Source organism: Mercurialis annua, linkage group LG3 (genome assembly GCF_937616625.2).
Source record: "Mercurialis annua linkage group LG3, ddMerAnnu1.2, whole genome shotgun sequence".
Taxonomy (NCBI): domain Eukaryota; kingdom Viridiplantae; phylum Streptophyta; class Magnoliopsida; order Malpighiales; family Euphorbiaceae; genus Mercurialis; species Mercurialis annua.
The window spans coordinates 54,307,143-54,320,931 of record NC_065572.1 but is presented as its reverse complement, the minus strand read 5'-3'; the positions used below and the strand labels follow the sequence as shown (position 1 = coordinate 54,320,931).

Sequence of the window (13,789 nt, the reverse complement as noted above, 5' to 3'; positions counted from 1 at the left end):
TTTTTTCGGACAAATGGAGGAGCAGCAATAACTATTTCTCTTCTAGGAAGAGATCCGCTTCTCGTTGCAGATCTGCTCCTCGCTTGAGAAGTCATTGCTCCTCGTTTTTGGAGTAGCAACTCTTTGATAGAGGAGCAAATGCTCCTCCTCCTGGTTATTTTTAAGTTTTAAAAACATTTCGTCGGAATTATTTTATTATTTTATAAATCTTCAATTACTAATTTGCAGAATATAAAAAAACATTAAGGACTACTTTAGATTTTTTATCATATTTTTTTAGAGAGTGTTTCAAACGCTTTGTTAGAGTGGGCGAGTGTGCGTGAGGAGTATGTTTGAACCGGATTGCCAGGCCTTTTTGATCTGATTTTATAATTTTGGACGCATTTAGTCTTTCGGGCTAAGTTTAGAGGGTTTCGATTTTTGTTCATTTGAAATTTCACATTTTAGCTAAAATTATACTTTATCTCCCAAATCTTTTAGCGAAAATGATTGGTAGTGAAAGTTGTTATTAGAAAATGATAGATAATTATCTTCTTGAATAATTATTTTAATTTATGACTCACATAATTAATTGACATAGTTATTATTAAAAATAATCTAATTTGATAATTTCTGGGCTTACAAGTTTTACTTAAAAGCCTCTTTAAATAAATACTAAAAAAATTAAAATATTCTCAAAAATACAACCCTAAAATTTGTTTTTAAAAAATACAATTTGTAATTTTTTTTTACAAAAATAACTTTTGTTATTCACAAAAATATTTTTTTTAATCTCAGTAATACGATTTTGATTAGCCAGCTGTATACTAATAAGTTACAACTGTATACTAAAAAATAATTTATGTTTTATATGCATAATTCAAGTTAACTAAAAATTTATTAACGATATACTAAATGGTTTACTATCGATTTATTAACTATATATTCAAAATAAAAATTATTACAAGTGTACCAACGGTTAACTCATGGTATACTAACAATATACTAAAAACAAGGTTATTGGTGTACCATTAGTACACCATTAGTTAACTAGCAACAAAACTATTACAAATTCAAACCTCCATTTCTATTGAATTATTTGAAAATTCTATTACAAATCCCTCCATCACCGCAAGAGCAACCGTCAAACAAAACTTAAATCATATTCTTTAAAATATATAATTATTGGTAACCATTAATTAACCATTAGTAAACCATTGCTCAACCAAACGCAACATCATTATAGATAAATAAGTGTAAAAACAAAGATTGTTATCAAATCATACAAACCAAAAAAATGTAAAATAATAAATTTCATCACAACAGATCTGCCACCTCCGGCGACGACAACCAGTTAACTAACGATTTTACTAATAATATATTTAAAATAAAATTTATTACAAGTTACCCAACGATTTACCCAATGTTAACCATTAGTTACCCAACACCAAAAACATTACGATTCTCACAAGCATTTCTTCAAACAGCAAAAGTACAAGCTGAACATTGATTCTATCTATACATCCACGACAATCCACCACCAACCTTCACAATGAACCAAACAAAACTCAAGAATTCCACCACATCAAAGAACAGAACAACCCCAATTAGAAACCAAATCGGGCTCGAGATAATGATCAATCTCTATGGTGTTACCTCACATGGATAACGATTCTGAAAATGATGTTGATATTACCGAGTCGAATACCTTGAACTCGCGGGTTTACCTTATCAGTAGACCCGATCCACACTCAGAGAGATCAGACGGTTGTTTAAGAGAGAGAAGGTGACATTCAAGGTGGGTGCTTCTGTGGTTGCCGCTTGGCTGCTTCAGTGACGGCGGAGAGCTGCCGTTAGAGGCGGGCGTACGACGATTTCTGCTCTGTCGGCAATGTATGGCGGCACGGAACTGGTTTTTCTCTTCAGCGGATCTAAGGAAGGAGAAGAGATCTACTGAGAAAATTTTCTAAGATAAAGGGAAATAAGTGTACTTAAACTAAGAGAATTATGTTATTTGCTTTGACTGAGTTGTTTGCCTATGGAAAGCTAGATATACAAAAACCAAACATTGGGATCTAAATGAAAACTTTACAAGTTAAAGGACTTAACCAAGAGTTTTACACTTTCAAACTTTAAAGTTTAAAACAAGCACGAAGATACCAGAATTAGAATCAAACTACCAAATACAAATTTTATATAATTAAAGTAGGACTTTTCATACATAATACGGAAAATAGGCCACCATTCACTTTTATACTGTCCAACCTAATCTTTTACTTTCCCTGCCTCATTTTTTTACAATGATATCCTAAATTTTATTTTATTTTTCTTTTGCATGTTTATTCTTATTCTCTCAGTTAGGAATTTTTCCTTTTCTCTCCACGATTTCTTCTTCTCACGATCTCCATTAATCCATTTTCACTCATTTTGCTTAAATCTCACCAAACGCGTACTGAATTGTTTGTCCGTCTTCACCATCCTTACACCGACGTTACCGTTCCGTCTTCACCATTTTTGCTGCCGCAGCCAGTCCGTCTTCACCATCCTTCCATCGTTGTTTTGCTTCTGCCGCCGTTCTGCCTTCACCTGCGATTCCGACGAGTCTAGTTCATGGGGTTAAGGTTTGAATATTTTTGACTTTTGTGATTGTTTTTTGAATTATATTTGTTTTATGATATAAGTAGCTCATATCTGCTTTAGAGAAAGGTTATTGTTAATGTTTGATTTTGTATAAACTAAAATCATTATACAATGCTTTCCTACATAATTTATTGTCAAAGCTAACAGATCATTTATTAAGGGTTGTTTTAGGATCAAAATATGTAGCTAAAGTAACTGAGAGTGCAATTCAACTTTTTTTTAGAATCAGTTTGCTCTTAGTTTAATGTAGGTTTGATTTTACAATTCTAGTTGATAATAAGATTGTCAAAAGTATTGGTCTCAATGTGTGAATTTGCTATGATTAACTGATCAATCTGATTAATGGAGTTATAATTATATTGTGATTGAATTTGTTAAGCTTATTATTCAGTTTTCCTTTTATAGATCTGCCAAGTTAATTTTAAAATGAAATATGGTTCCATATGGTTACAGTTTGCAAGTTGATGAATCTATCACGGGTCTGGACAATCACGTTTCTCCCGTGGTCAAGCAGGTTTTCGCTTAAGCATACTCAAATTTTCGCAACTATGTTGCAATAAAATATTTATGTTGGTGAAGAATTGACTGAGGAGAATGCACTAAAGCAGCGTACTACAGTCGAAGATGCTAAGGAAGTATTAGACAACGTGAAAATAGTGTTGAAAGCATGTTAAATATTAGAATTTTTATATTTAGTGTTATTTAGTATATACTTGCCTTTTTGATGTTAGAATGAATTTTAGTTTTAGTTCAGCCATTTTATTTTTCATGTTGTATTAATTAAGTACTTGATTCTGTTAATTTTTCTTTAATAGAATTCAGTTGTTTGTAATTCTGGTTTTTATTACTTTTGTTTCTCATTTACTTAAAATCATTAATATTGTATCAACATATTGTCAACATAATATTAACATAAAATTAACATGATATCAAAATAAAATCAATATGAAATCAACCTACAACCAATATTAAAATTTTTTAATTTGTTTTGACATTTTCACGTTTTTTTTGCCTATTTTAAGTTTAAAAAATCATCATATAATAAAATGACTAATTTGATTTTTTAATTTTTTACCCTAATTTTCATGTTTTTCAACACATTTCAAGATCAACATGAAATCAACATGAAATCATCACAAAATCAACAACATGTAATAAACTAACTAATTCAAAATTTTCAATCTTTTTTTTAACCATTATATTTATACACTTAATATTTATCACATATTTGATTTTTGATTTTTGATTTTTTTTATTTTTTTTATTTTTTTGACACTTTTTTTATTTTGACTTTCTTTAACTGTTGATGTTTTTCGTCAGTTTTAATGTCAACATAATATCAACATGATATCAACACAACATCAACAACATTTAATAACTAAGTAATATTAATTTTAAAAGTTTTTTATACTAATTTTTAATTTTTTAATTTTTTTTATCTTTATTTTTACTCATAATTAACCAATATTTGTTATTTATCATATATTTGATTTTAATTAATTTTTCTATAAAGTGTTGTTCTTTTTTTTGGAAAAATCAACACAAAATCAACATAAAACTAACCAAAAATTAATGCATCAATGTAAAAATCAACCAAAACCAATATAAAATCAACATTTAATCAACCAAAGATTAATGCAACATTGCCAATGTTAAAATCAACAAAAATCAACATAAAATCAACATTAAATCAAGCAAAATTAATTCATTTTTCTATCTCAAATACCAACACAAAATGAACATAGCTTCAATTTAGTTTCAACATAAAATCAACTATATAATATTATAATAATTCAAAACCATTATTTATATTTTTTATAAATTATATAAAAAATAAAATATATCTTTGTTTACTTGTTTTTATGAGAATTAATTCATAATGAAGAAGTATCTACAAAATTTTTATCTTATGACAATTCTTATCTTATTCTTATAAAACTTTTTATGGAAAATTTCTTCAAATGTGGACTAAATTATAATAAAAATAACTTCATATGTTAAAATGTATTTTACTTTTTTATCAACTAAACTATTCATCTTTTTATTTACTTTAAAATATAAAATTGTTATGACTTGTTAAATTACTAATCACACTCTTAATTTTTTAAAGTAAAGATAGTATTGTCAATTTAATGATAGTTGTAGATATATACATAAATTAATTTCACTTAAAAAAGAAGTTCAAACTCAGTGTGTCCAATTTCAACTCACTTTAAATAGATTGCTTTGCATAAACCCCCCATCTAAAACCCAACTCCACCTCTCTTACTAATCATCATGAGCAATATTCAAACAACCCAAATCCAAGAACAAGATCAAAAGGCCAAGAATACTAACAATATACTTCTTTTAGTGGTTAATTATTCATTTCTGTTCGTAGGTTCAATTTCTTCTAGCTTGCTCTCTAAATTCTACTTCATCCACAAAGGTTCAAGTAGATGGGTTTCTACATGGGTTCAAACGGCTGGTTTTCCCCTTCTTATCTTCCCCATTTTCATACCTTACTATCTCTTCAAATCCACAGAAAGAAAACCATTCAATGGATTCACTTCAAAAATGTTCATTTTATCAATCTTGATAGGGTTCATGTTAGGTGTAAACAATCTTTTATTCTCATGGGGTAATTCTTATCTTCCTATATCAACTTCTTCTCTTCTTTTATCATCTCAACTCGTATTCAATCTCATCCTCTCCGTCATCATCGTCAAACAAACGATCACTTTTCAGAATCTTAACTGTGTTATTCTCTTAACCCTAAGCTCAGTCCTGCTAGCATTTGCTTCGGATCATGATAGACCCCAGGGATTAACTCCAGCTAAGTATTTCATAGGGTTCTTCTCTACTGTAGGAGCTGGTTTGTTATTCGCCCTATATTTACCCATCATGGAGAAAATATACAAGAATGTTTACTGCTACGCGATGGTGATCGAAATGCAGCTCGTGATGGAAATCGCAGCCACCGCGTTAGCCATCATAGGGATGGCATCCGACCGCGGGTTCTCCGAGATGAAGAGAGAGAGCAAAGGTGTGTTTGATGAAGGTGAAAAATGGTATTGGATTACAGTGTTTGGTAACATAATTACATGGCAACTGTGTTTCATGGGAACTGCAGGAATGGTGTTTTTAACATCATCACTAACAGGAGGGATATGCATGACTGCACTTCTAGCCATGAATGTGTTGGGAGGTGTTCTGGTGTATGGAGATGAGTTTGGTGGTGTGAAAGTGGTGTCCACTTTGCTTTGTGGTTGGGGTTTTTGTTGCTATGTGTATGGTATGTATGTTGATAATAGAAAGAAATATGATGAAGATGAGAAGATAAAGGAGAATAAAAATCTTGGGATTGAGATGGTTCATGTTGTACAAGGAGCAAATGTGGTTTGATGGTTATCACTAATTTAATGCTTTATTTTCTTTCTTTGTTTTTGTTGGGTGCTCTTATTATTATCATCATCAAAATTTAGATTAGATTTTGTATAGTGAGATTTTGAGGTGTTGAATGTGATTTGAGGGTGGAATCATTACCAATGTGTGCACCATCAACATCATTATCATTATAATTAATATAATGTACATTAATTATCCAAATTAAATCTATATATAGCTAGGTAATTGATCATAGTAGTATTTATACTATCATCTTAAATTGCATTTTAACAAAAAAATTACGGCTGGAATGATGATGTAGCAACCGGATTTTCTTCATGTTAGTTTTTTTTTTTGTATTTTTAATTATCATTTTCATATTGTTAACTCAGCTGGATTTTTTTTAGTTAAACAAAATTAACCTATTTATAGTCTTAAACAAGCACATAAGCAACAGTAAGAGAAGATTAATCAAGCATTGATAAATGATCCATCTTATGATACACATAGTAATGGTTAATTGCAAATTAAATCATGAATTTTGACATGATTTGTAATTATAATACGAATTTTGAAAGTTGACAATGTCAGTAAACAACTTTTATTTTCTGGCAAATTAGTGCACCAAGTTAAAATAACACTGACGTGGATATTTTAATGTATATCCATGTGTTGTTGCATGATTGGTTGGTGTACAAATTTGTCAAAAAATTAAAGTTGTTTGCTGATATTGTCAAATTTTAAAGATCGTGTTATAATTACAAATCATGCTAAAATTTGTGATTTAATTTACAATTAAACCTATTTACTTTAATCTTTTTGTTTAGACTGTTCAATCGTAAGCTTATATGTCCATGATATGCTTATCTTTGGAACTCATATAACATAGTTAATAAAACTAAAAGATTTCTTTCAAATTTGATATGAAAGATTCAGGATAACATCTTGATGTTATTTTTGACTTTAGAATAACCAGAATTCAAAATGATATATTTTGGCTAATCCCCTGAAAACCCCCCCACCTTTCAACCCCCCTTCGTTTGCACCCTCACCTTTCAAAATTTCCAATTTTACCCAAATTTTTACCTTTCATTTTCAATTGCACCCTAAAAGTATTAAATTAGCCCTTTTTCACTATAAAAAAATTCAAATCGATAATTTATATTTTAATTCATATTTTAAATAGTCCTCAATGTTTAAATTTCAACAATAAAACATATTTCTTAAAATTTTAAAAGTTAATTTTTTTATATAAAATAAAAATCAATTAAAAATATCATTAAATATGGTTTTGTTGTTGAAATTTAAACATTAAGGACTATTTAGAACATGAATTAAAATATAAAGTATCGATTTCAACTTTTTTTTAGTGACAAAAGCCCAATTTAATACTTCTAGGGTGCAATTGAAAATGAAAGGTGATAATTTTGAGTAAAATTGGAGATTTTGAAAGGTGAGGGTGCAAACAAAGGGGGATTGAAAGGTGGGGGTTTTTCAAGGGTTAAGCCTATATTTTTGTGTCATTCTCTATTATTTTGTATTATTTCTTAAAAAATCAGATTTTTAAAAAAACACACAAAAAAACGTATAAAATTTTAAAAAAATTGTATTATTTGCTCTTAACCTAATAATAAAATACCAAACTCTTACATTTTGTATCAGTTATAGTAGAAAATTTCAGTTCAACAAAAGTAGCTAGTTTTGACATATTAAGTTCCGTTCATCATTTTTGAATCGGACCGTATTTTTTCCAGCATGCAGAGGCGGATCTAGGGAGATTGACGAGGGTTGGCCGATCCTCCTCGATGGAGAAAATTTAAGGATCCGTAATTGCAACTAAATACAGAAATAGGGGCGGTTTTTTTCCCTTGTATTGGCGGTTATAGCCGCCCCTACAAATGCTAGTTGCGTCAAATTTATAATTTTTTTTAAAAGTTAAATAATACGTCGTTTAGACTAATAAAACATTTAAAATAGTCTAACGGCACATCGTTTGATTTATCTAGTCCTTTCTGACTTGGAATCCTCGTTTAACCACTATCATCATGCCGGACATTTCAGACCTGAGTCAAATGTAAGATCGAATTAAAAAGATTTGATTATAATTAACACAACATTTAAAGATATACGAGAAAGTCATTTTGGAGTCATTTTGGAGTCATTTTGGATCCTGTCATTCCGGAAGTACATGGCGTCCGAAGAACCAAAAACGAAGATTTGCCAATAATGGAAAAGATATACGAGAAAGTTAATTACAGTTGTGAGGAGTTGATAGATTTGTTTGGAATTTAGTGGGAGATTTGTCATCTCACTCATCCATTGACATATTTATTGTCATTTTAAATAAAGTCACAATCCACGAAGAGGAAAATATAAAATGATTAGAAGCATGCATATACAATAATCTTTATTGGAAGATAATTTCAATATATAGTGCCTTAATATCTGCTATTTCAGTTTATTTATTTTCTTTTTGTGCTTTCATTTTTTAAATAGTAATGAATAAATATGTTTTATTCAGTTGCGATTCAATAATATACAAAATATATAAAAAAACATTCAATAATTATTTAGGTATAGCTGGTATATTAAAACAAAGTGATACTGTGATGAGAGTGATGAAACATCTTTCCATATGGAACCAATTTTGTAAAGTATAAAAATAAATATTATTTAGTTGATATTGACAAATTATTAACATTATTTAAAAAAATCTAGAGACTAATAGTAATTAAGAAACATTGATACTTCATTTACATAATTATTTAAATTATAATTGCGCCTCCAAATGGTTTAATCTGGTCTCTTTTGTGTGCATGCAAATTATTTCTGATTGGTTTCTAGAGCTTCCACTTTCAAGTAATCAAAATCATTGAAAATTACTAGCTAGTGGCCAAGGTTAGAAAGGCCTTATGGATATTAAAAGTCCAAACATAATTGATATTTTTCAAAAACATCCAATTTAACTCTTATAACTTTACTCATTCAAAAAAATGTGCAATTTTTATCCAACTTTAAACATTATATTAGAATTTCTCTTAAATTATAATTAATTTAAAATTAATAATTACATTTATTTTAAAATATCTTGATTATTTTATTATACCTATCATAGTGTTGACATGGAGTAAAAATTACAATCATATTAAGATGGATACTTCTTATTTCTCGGTAACTGATATTAGTAGAAAAATTTGAAATCGCCTCTTCATCTTTGGCCCACACAAAGAACAAATAAACTCAAAGGGTCTCAAGCTGGAAAGCCTGAAAGCCACTCTAATGCCTAAATCAATGAGGATTCTTTGGTAGATAATGAATGGAATAAGTGTTTAGGGCTTTTAGAACGATTACCTTCTCAAGCAGTTGGTAGAGTGGTATTTATAGACCCGTTGTATGCCTTACTTAGCGTCTGGGATCGTGGTTTTGTCCCACGATCTTCTCTACGTGTGTGGCCACGCTTTTTCATATCCACGCGTAGTGGGATTGAAAGCTTCACATAGGCGATATGAGAGGATGGAGGACCGCCTTAATAGTGGTAGTGTAGATCTTTCCTTTAGGCGAAGTAAGAGTTCTTTTTAACCGACAGAACTTCGTTGGAGAGCTATGGTCTTCTAGTGTCGACCAATGGCTCGCCTGGAGTTCGAAAATTATTAGATTGGTATTAGATGTCCCCCCTGATTTGTCAATTCAAAGACTTTAGGCGGTTCTTTAGTCATTGCAAATTTTAAATTTTAAAATTTGAACCTATGTGAATTTCAAACGTTTATAACGATTACTCAGAATAGAAAGAGTCACATCTCTTAAATTTCCACAATAAATATCTTGTCGAGGAAGTTAAGACATGATGTACAGCACTCAACCGTCACATTTATTTTCCAATAAAAGAAGGTCAGTAATTTCTTTCTTGTTTTTTACATTTTTGTTTTTCTTATCCCGAACCTTTTATATTTTCTCTCTATTCTTGTTGACTTCTAGTCTGTTTTCATGTGTAAGATCCAATTTCGTGTTTGCCATTCTCCTAGTAAAGCTTCAAAACTTCTTCTAACATCAGCAAAATTACCATTTCTCCATATTTTCTTTTCTATTTTGTGTTCTTTTTTACAAACTATGTTGTCTTCTTCTCCCACGTCTTCTCTAAGAATTCTAGTGATAGATATGTTTCATACGTCCCTACTCACATCCTAGATATAGATTTTAATGTGGAAGAGCTAGAAATAGGATAGTAGAGGATATTCAAGACAGATTCTCTAACTTAATATTGGCAATAGTGAGACAAGATGGAGGCAAGGTTGTGCTTGCCACCGATGCTGCTGGTAGAGACACTGAAGGAGTGGATCACCTTAAGAAGAAAGAGGAAGAGGAAGGGAAAGAGTTTGAGGAAGAAGTAGTTATTGTGAGAAAAATGAAAGAAGTCTTCCAAATCCTCCATCCATTAGTCCAAAAAGAACTACATATTCCTCTGAAATATCCCGGTGTCTTGAAAGAGAATGCTCTTATTTAGATTAAGAGATGATAAGAAATTCTTGCTTCGGTTACTAGAAGACTCCTTCGGTTACTAGAAGACTCCTCAGTTTCTCCCGGATTAAAAACCCTATCAGTATCTAATGGAGCCTCATTCGTTTTCCTAGCTACATTGAAAGCATCATGTAGCAACCCAGTTACATCATCTATTGTCCATGGATTCGATTCGGCCATAGTGCAATCTTGAACAGATTCCATTATATTAATAGGAGAAGTGTGCAAACCTGCAGATGTTGTACCGCTAGTGAAATGCGTCTCCCCATGAAATACCCATTGTGTATACCCTTTCCTGAAGCCATCACATACTAAGTGTATTTCAGCTTCATTATATGAACGCAAATACCGGTTAACACAGTTTCTACACGGGCACATAATTCTTCCATCTTCAGATGCATTATGAAAAGCAAAATCAAGAAAAGTCCTAACCCCTCTCCTATATTCATCACTATGCCTAGGCTTGATCATCCAACTTTTATCCACTACCAAATCCATTAAAATAGGAAATTAATTTGATTTCAACAAGTACCTAACATAAACGGTAAATACTTATCAGATAATATTATAATTAAAGCCTAAAAATAATAATAATAGAACAACACAAAATCAGTCAAAAACTAATACAGTTTCAATTGAGATATAGTAACATAGCCAACTAAAATCAGTCAAAAATTAATATTAAGTTCTTCCAATAACTTACCACTTGTAGGATCAACGTGTACAAAGAAGCTTGTTGTAACTATGAGATAAAAGAGAATGAGCAACCTGTAAGAAATATAAAGTTTAAGTAGATTTTTAAATTCCTATATCTAGAAATCAAAAGGAATCATAGGTATATTAAAATGACTGGCTGCCAGTAAACTTGAAGTCCTAAACTATACAAAGAGCAGATCACTGTATAGAGAAAAAACAAAGGAAAGACAAACCAGTTGCTGGAGCAGAGGTAATAGGATTACAAACAACATCAATTTACAATTTCAGTAGTAAGAAGAGCTGCCAAGGTAAACCAAAAAAGGTTTTAAGTCGGAAAAAATATCAACACTACATAATGCAATAACAACACATATAAGAACAGAAATTTGTAAGAGATAGCAACAAACAGAAAATAATTTCCAACACATAAGAAAAAAGAAGAAGATATTCAAATTTTTTTAGATAGGTAACCTACCACATGAAACTCAAAAGTCAAAATCACTCATAAGAAAAAAATGTAAGGAACTAACCTTCAATTTACTTCCAACAAACAAAATCCACAAGAAAAACTGAAACTGGCACAAAACCTAACAACTACACATTTCAAATTGAAATAAATTCAAAACTAAGTAAAGTTGAAATGAATTTCAATGAAGAAGAAGAAGAAACGGCAGTAGAAATATAAAATAACAGGGCACAGAAATAAAAAGACTAAGAACATTGAGGGTTTTTAAAATCCATGGATTTTGACAAAATCGATGGATTCTAAATCAATGGAATTTAAATCCATAGATTTTAAAATTCCATCGTTTGGATTGAAAATAAAATTAATGGTTTTTAACATTATTTATGGAAAAAATAAATAGTATAACAATCCATCATTCATAAAAAATGGTGGATTTGGACTTTCCCACCTAGTAGGTGGGAAATCAAAACCCTCAAAAATGATGGATTGTAGAAAATGAGGGAATTTATAAATCCATGGATTCTATTAATTTTTTTTTAGGCAAACGATGGATTTTGTCCAAATCTATTGATTGTTTAAAATCCATCGTTTAGAATCCATCAATCCAAACGGTGCCTAAAAGTAAAAGATTAAAGATAGTCAATACCGCCAAAGTTAATAAATATTCAGTTTTCTAAAAAGGGAAATTAACAGTTAAAATACAAAACCTACAAGTAATTATCTAAAACTTGTGGTTTAAGTCTATACATCATCAAAACTGGACCTCTCAATTAAAAAATGAATTTTAGATTGTTATAATTGGTCACTGTACATTCTAAAAAATGAAGTAACAAGTAATCATGGTGGTAAAATTATGTAAGTTGCCAAAACTAATCACAAGACCTTATAAATAAATTAAAATTTGATAAGAACAAAAGTATATTACCTTAACTAAACGGTGATTGAAAAATATAAAAGAAAATAGGATCTACAAATGTAAGAGGAGAGTAAGCAGTAGTTTTAATGTCACTAGAACAATAAACCTAAACCTAAAACAAAAATAAAATCAATACTAAAACCTAAAACATCAGTGCACAATAAACTTAAAACAAAATCAAAATCAATACTAAAACCTAAAACAAAATCAAAATCAATATTAAAACCTAAAACAAAATCAAAATCAATACTAAAATCTAAAACAAAATCAAAATCAATATCAAACCTAAAACAACATCAAAATAAGTTTTAATCTCTTTACTAGCCTCACAATAGATTCCCAAGGAGGTAATTTGAACTTTGAGCACCGCTGTAGATTGCTAAATCGATGAAAAACTCAATAGAGAAGCATCACTGAATCAATTACTCGTTGAATCATCCATGAATAGTGTATGGCTGAAAAAGAACAAAAAGGATCGAAGAGATTTGAATCAATGTTCTTATTTTTTAATTAATGTAAAAATGATAAAATTGTGATATAAGTGAAAGCATCGTGAAAGAGATTTGAAAATTTTCTTTTTTGCCCTTAATGAACGTAGAGACGGTTTAAACCGTCTCTATATACCTACGAAATTAAAAACCATCTCTAAACAACGCCGTTAACTCTTAGGTTTTATAAATTACTGGCACTGTTCAAAACCGTCTCTAATAATTAGCCGGGAAAGCAGCAATTTGGTGTAGTGGCTCTATGATCTCCTTCATTTGCCAATTTCTTTGGTTGCAGTGATTGCTGAATGTTAATGGTAATGACTATTTCATTAATCTATTAGTTGACATCAATTGTGAAACTATTAGAATATATCTTACTCTTGATATCGTCGTGAATTTTCAACACTTGGACAAATTGAACAAGAGAGTAGCAATGGTAAACCTCAAATGGATAATTTTATCTTATCAGTAATAGTTTACTTCATATTTGTATAAATGTGAATTTTTAATTAGTTTGAAGATAGGAAGATTGTGGATTCCAGCAGGTCATAATCGAGAGTGACAATAGCAATCTGAACGAGGCAGGGGACTTTTTGCGAGAAACAGAGGAGATGGCAGCTTGTTTCAAGGAAATCAAATGACTCACTCCATAGCTGCAAGAGCTTCAAGCTGGGAGGATATTGAGGACATACTACAAACTGATAACGAGGAAGATAGAAAAGA

General features: G+C 30.3%; 2 protein-coding genes and 1 long non-coding RNA gene across 8 annotated transcripts; 2 read left to right on the top strand and 1 right to left on the bottom strand.

Moving 5' to 3' along the window:
* Positions 1-2,197: 2,197 nt before the first annotated feature.
* Positions 2,198-3,451, top strand: LOC126675047 (uncharacterized). The gene is made up of 2 exons (XR_007639676.1): positions 2,198-2,600; positions 3,073-3,451. It is a non-coding gene; the product is annotated as an uncharacterized LOC126675047 (long non-coding RNA).
* A 1,372-nt stretch (positions 3,452-4,823) lies between these two features.
* LOC126675045 (probable purine permease 4) lies at positions 4,824-6,143 on the top strand. The gene has a single exon (XM_050369613.2). It carries the CDS (start codon positions 4,897-4,899, stop codon positions 6,001-6,003), a length of 1,107 nt encoding a protein of 368 aa, XP_050225570.1. The 5' UTR covers positions 4,824-4,896; the 3' UTR covers positions 6,004-6,143.
* A 2,891-nt stretch (positions 6,144-9,034) lies between these two features.
* LOC126675046 (uncharacterized) lies at positions 9,035-13,156 on the bottom strand. 6 transcript variants are annotated; one of them, XR_008790501.1, is made up of 5 exons: positions 12,588-12,631; positions 11,430-11,496; positions 11,204-11,268; positions 10,731-11,032; positions 9,035-9,618 (listed from the first exon to the last, which is right to left on the bottom strand). XR_008790501.1 is itself a non-coding variant. In XM_050369617.2 (4 exons), the coding sequence occupies exon 4, from the start codon at positions 10,996-10,998 to the stop codon at positions 10,483-10,485; it is 516 nt and encodes a 171-aa protein (XP_050225574.1). In that variant the 5' UTR covers positions 10,999-11,032; positions 11,204-11,268; positions 11,430-11,496; positions 12,864-13,156; the 3' UTR covers positions 9,762-10,482. The 6 variants fall into 6 exon arrangements, 5 of the variants coding, with proteins under 5 accessions (XP_050225574.1, XP_050225575.1, XP_050225572.1 ...); XM_050369617.2 differs by lacking the exons at positions 9,035-9,618; positions 12,588-12,631 and adding an exon at positions 12,864-13,156 and having other exon boundaries at positions 9,762-11,032; XM_050369618.2 differs by lacking the exons at positions 9,035-9,618; positions 12,588-12,631 and adding an exon at positions 12,909-13,155 and having other exon boundaries at positions 9,762-11,032.
* Positions 13,157-13,789: the final 633 nt, after the last annotated feature.

Excerpts from the sequence above, each read along its gene's own strand:
- LOC126675045 (XM_050369613.2), top strand. The coding sequence starts at position 4,897 with ATGAGCAATATTCAAACAACCCAAATCCAAGAACAAGATCAAAAGGCC.
- LOC126675046 (XM_050369617.2), bottom strand. The coding sequence starts at position 10,998 with ATGGATTTGGTAGTGGATAAAAGTTGGATGATCAAGCCTAGGCATAGT.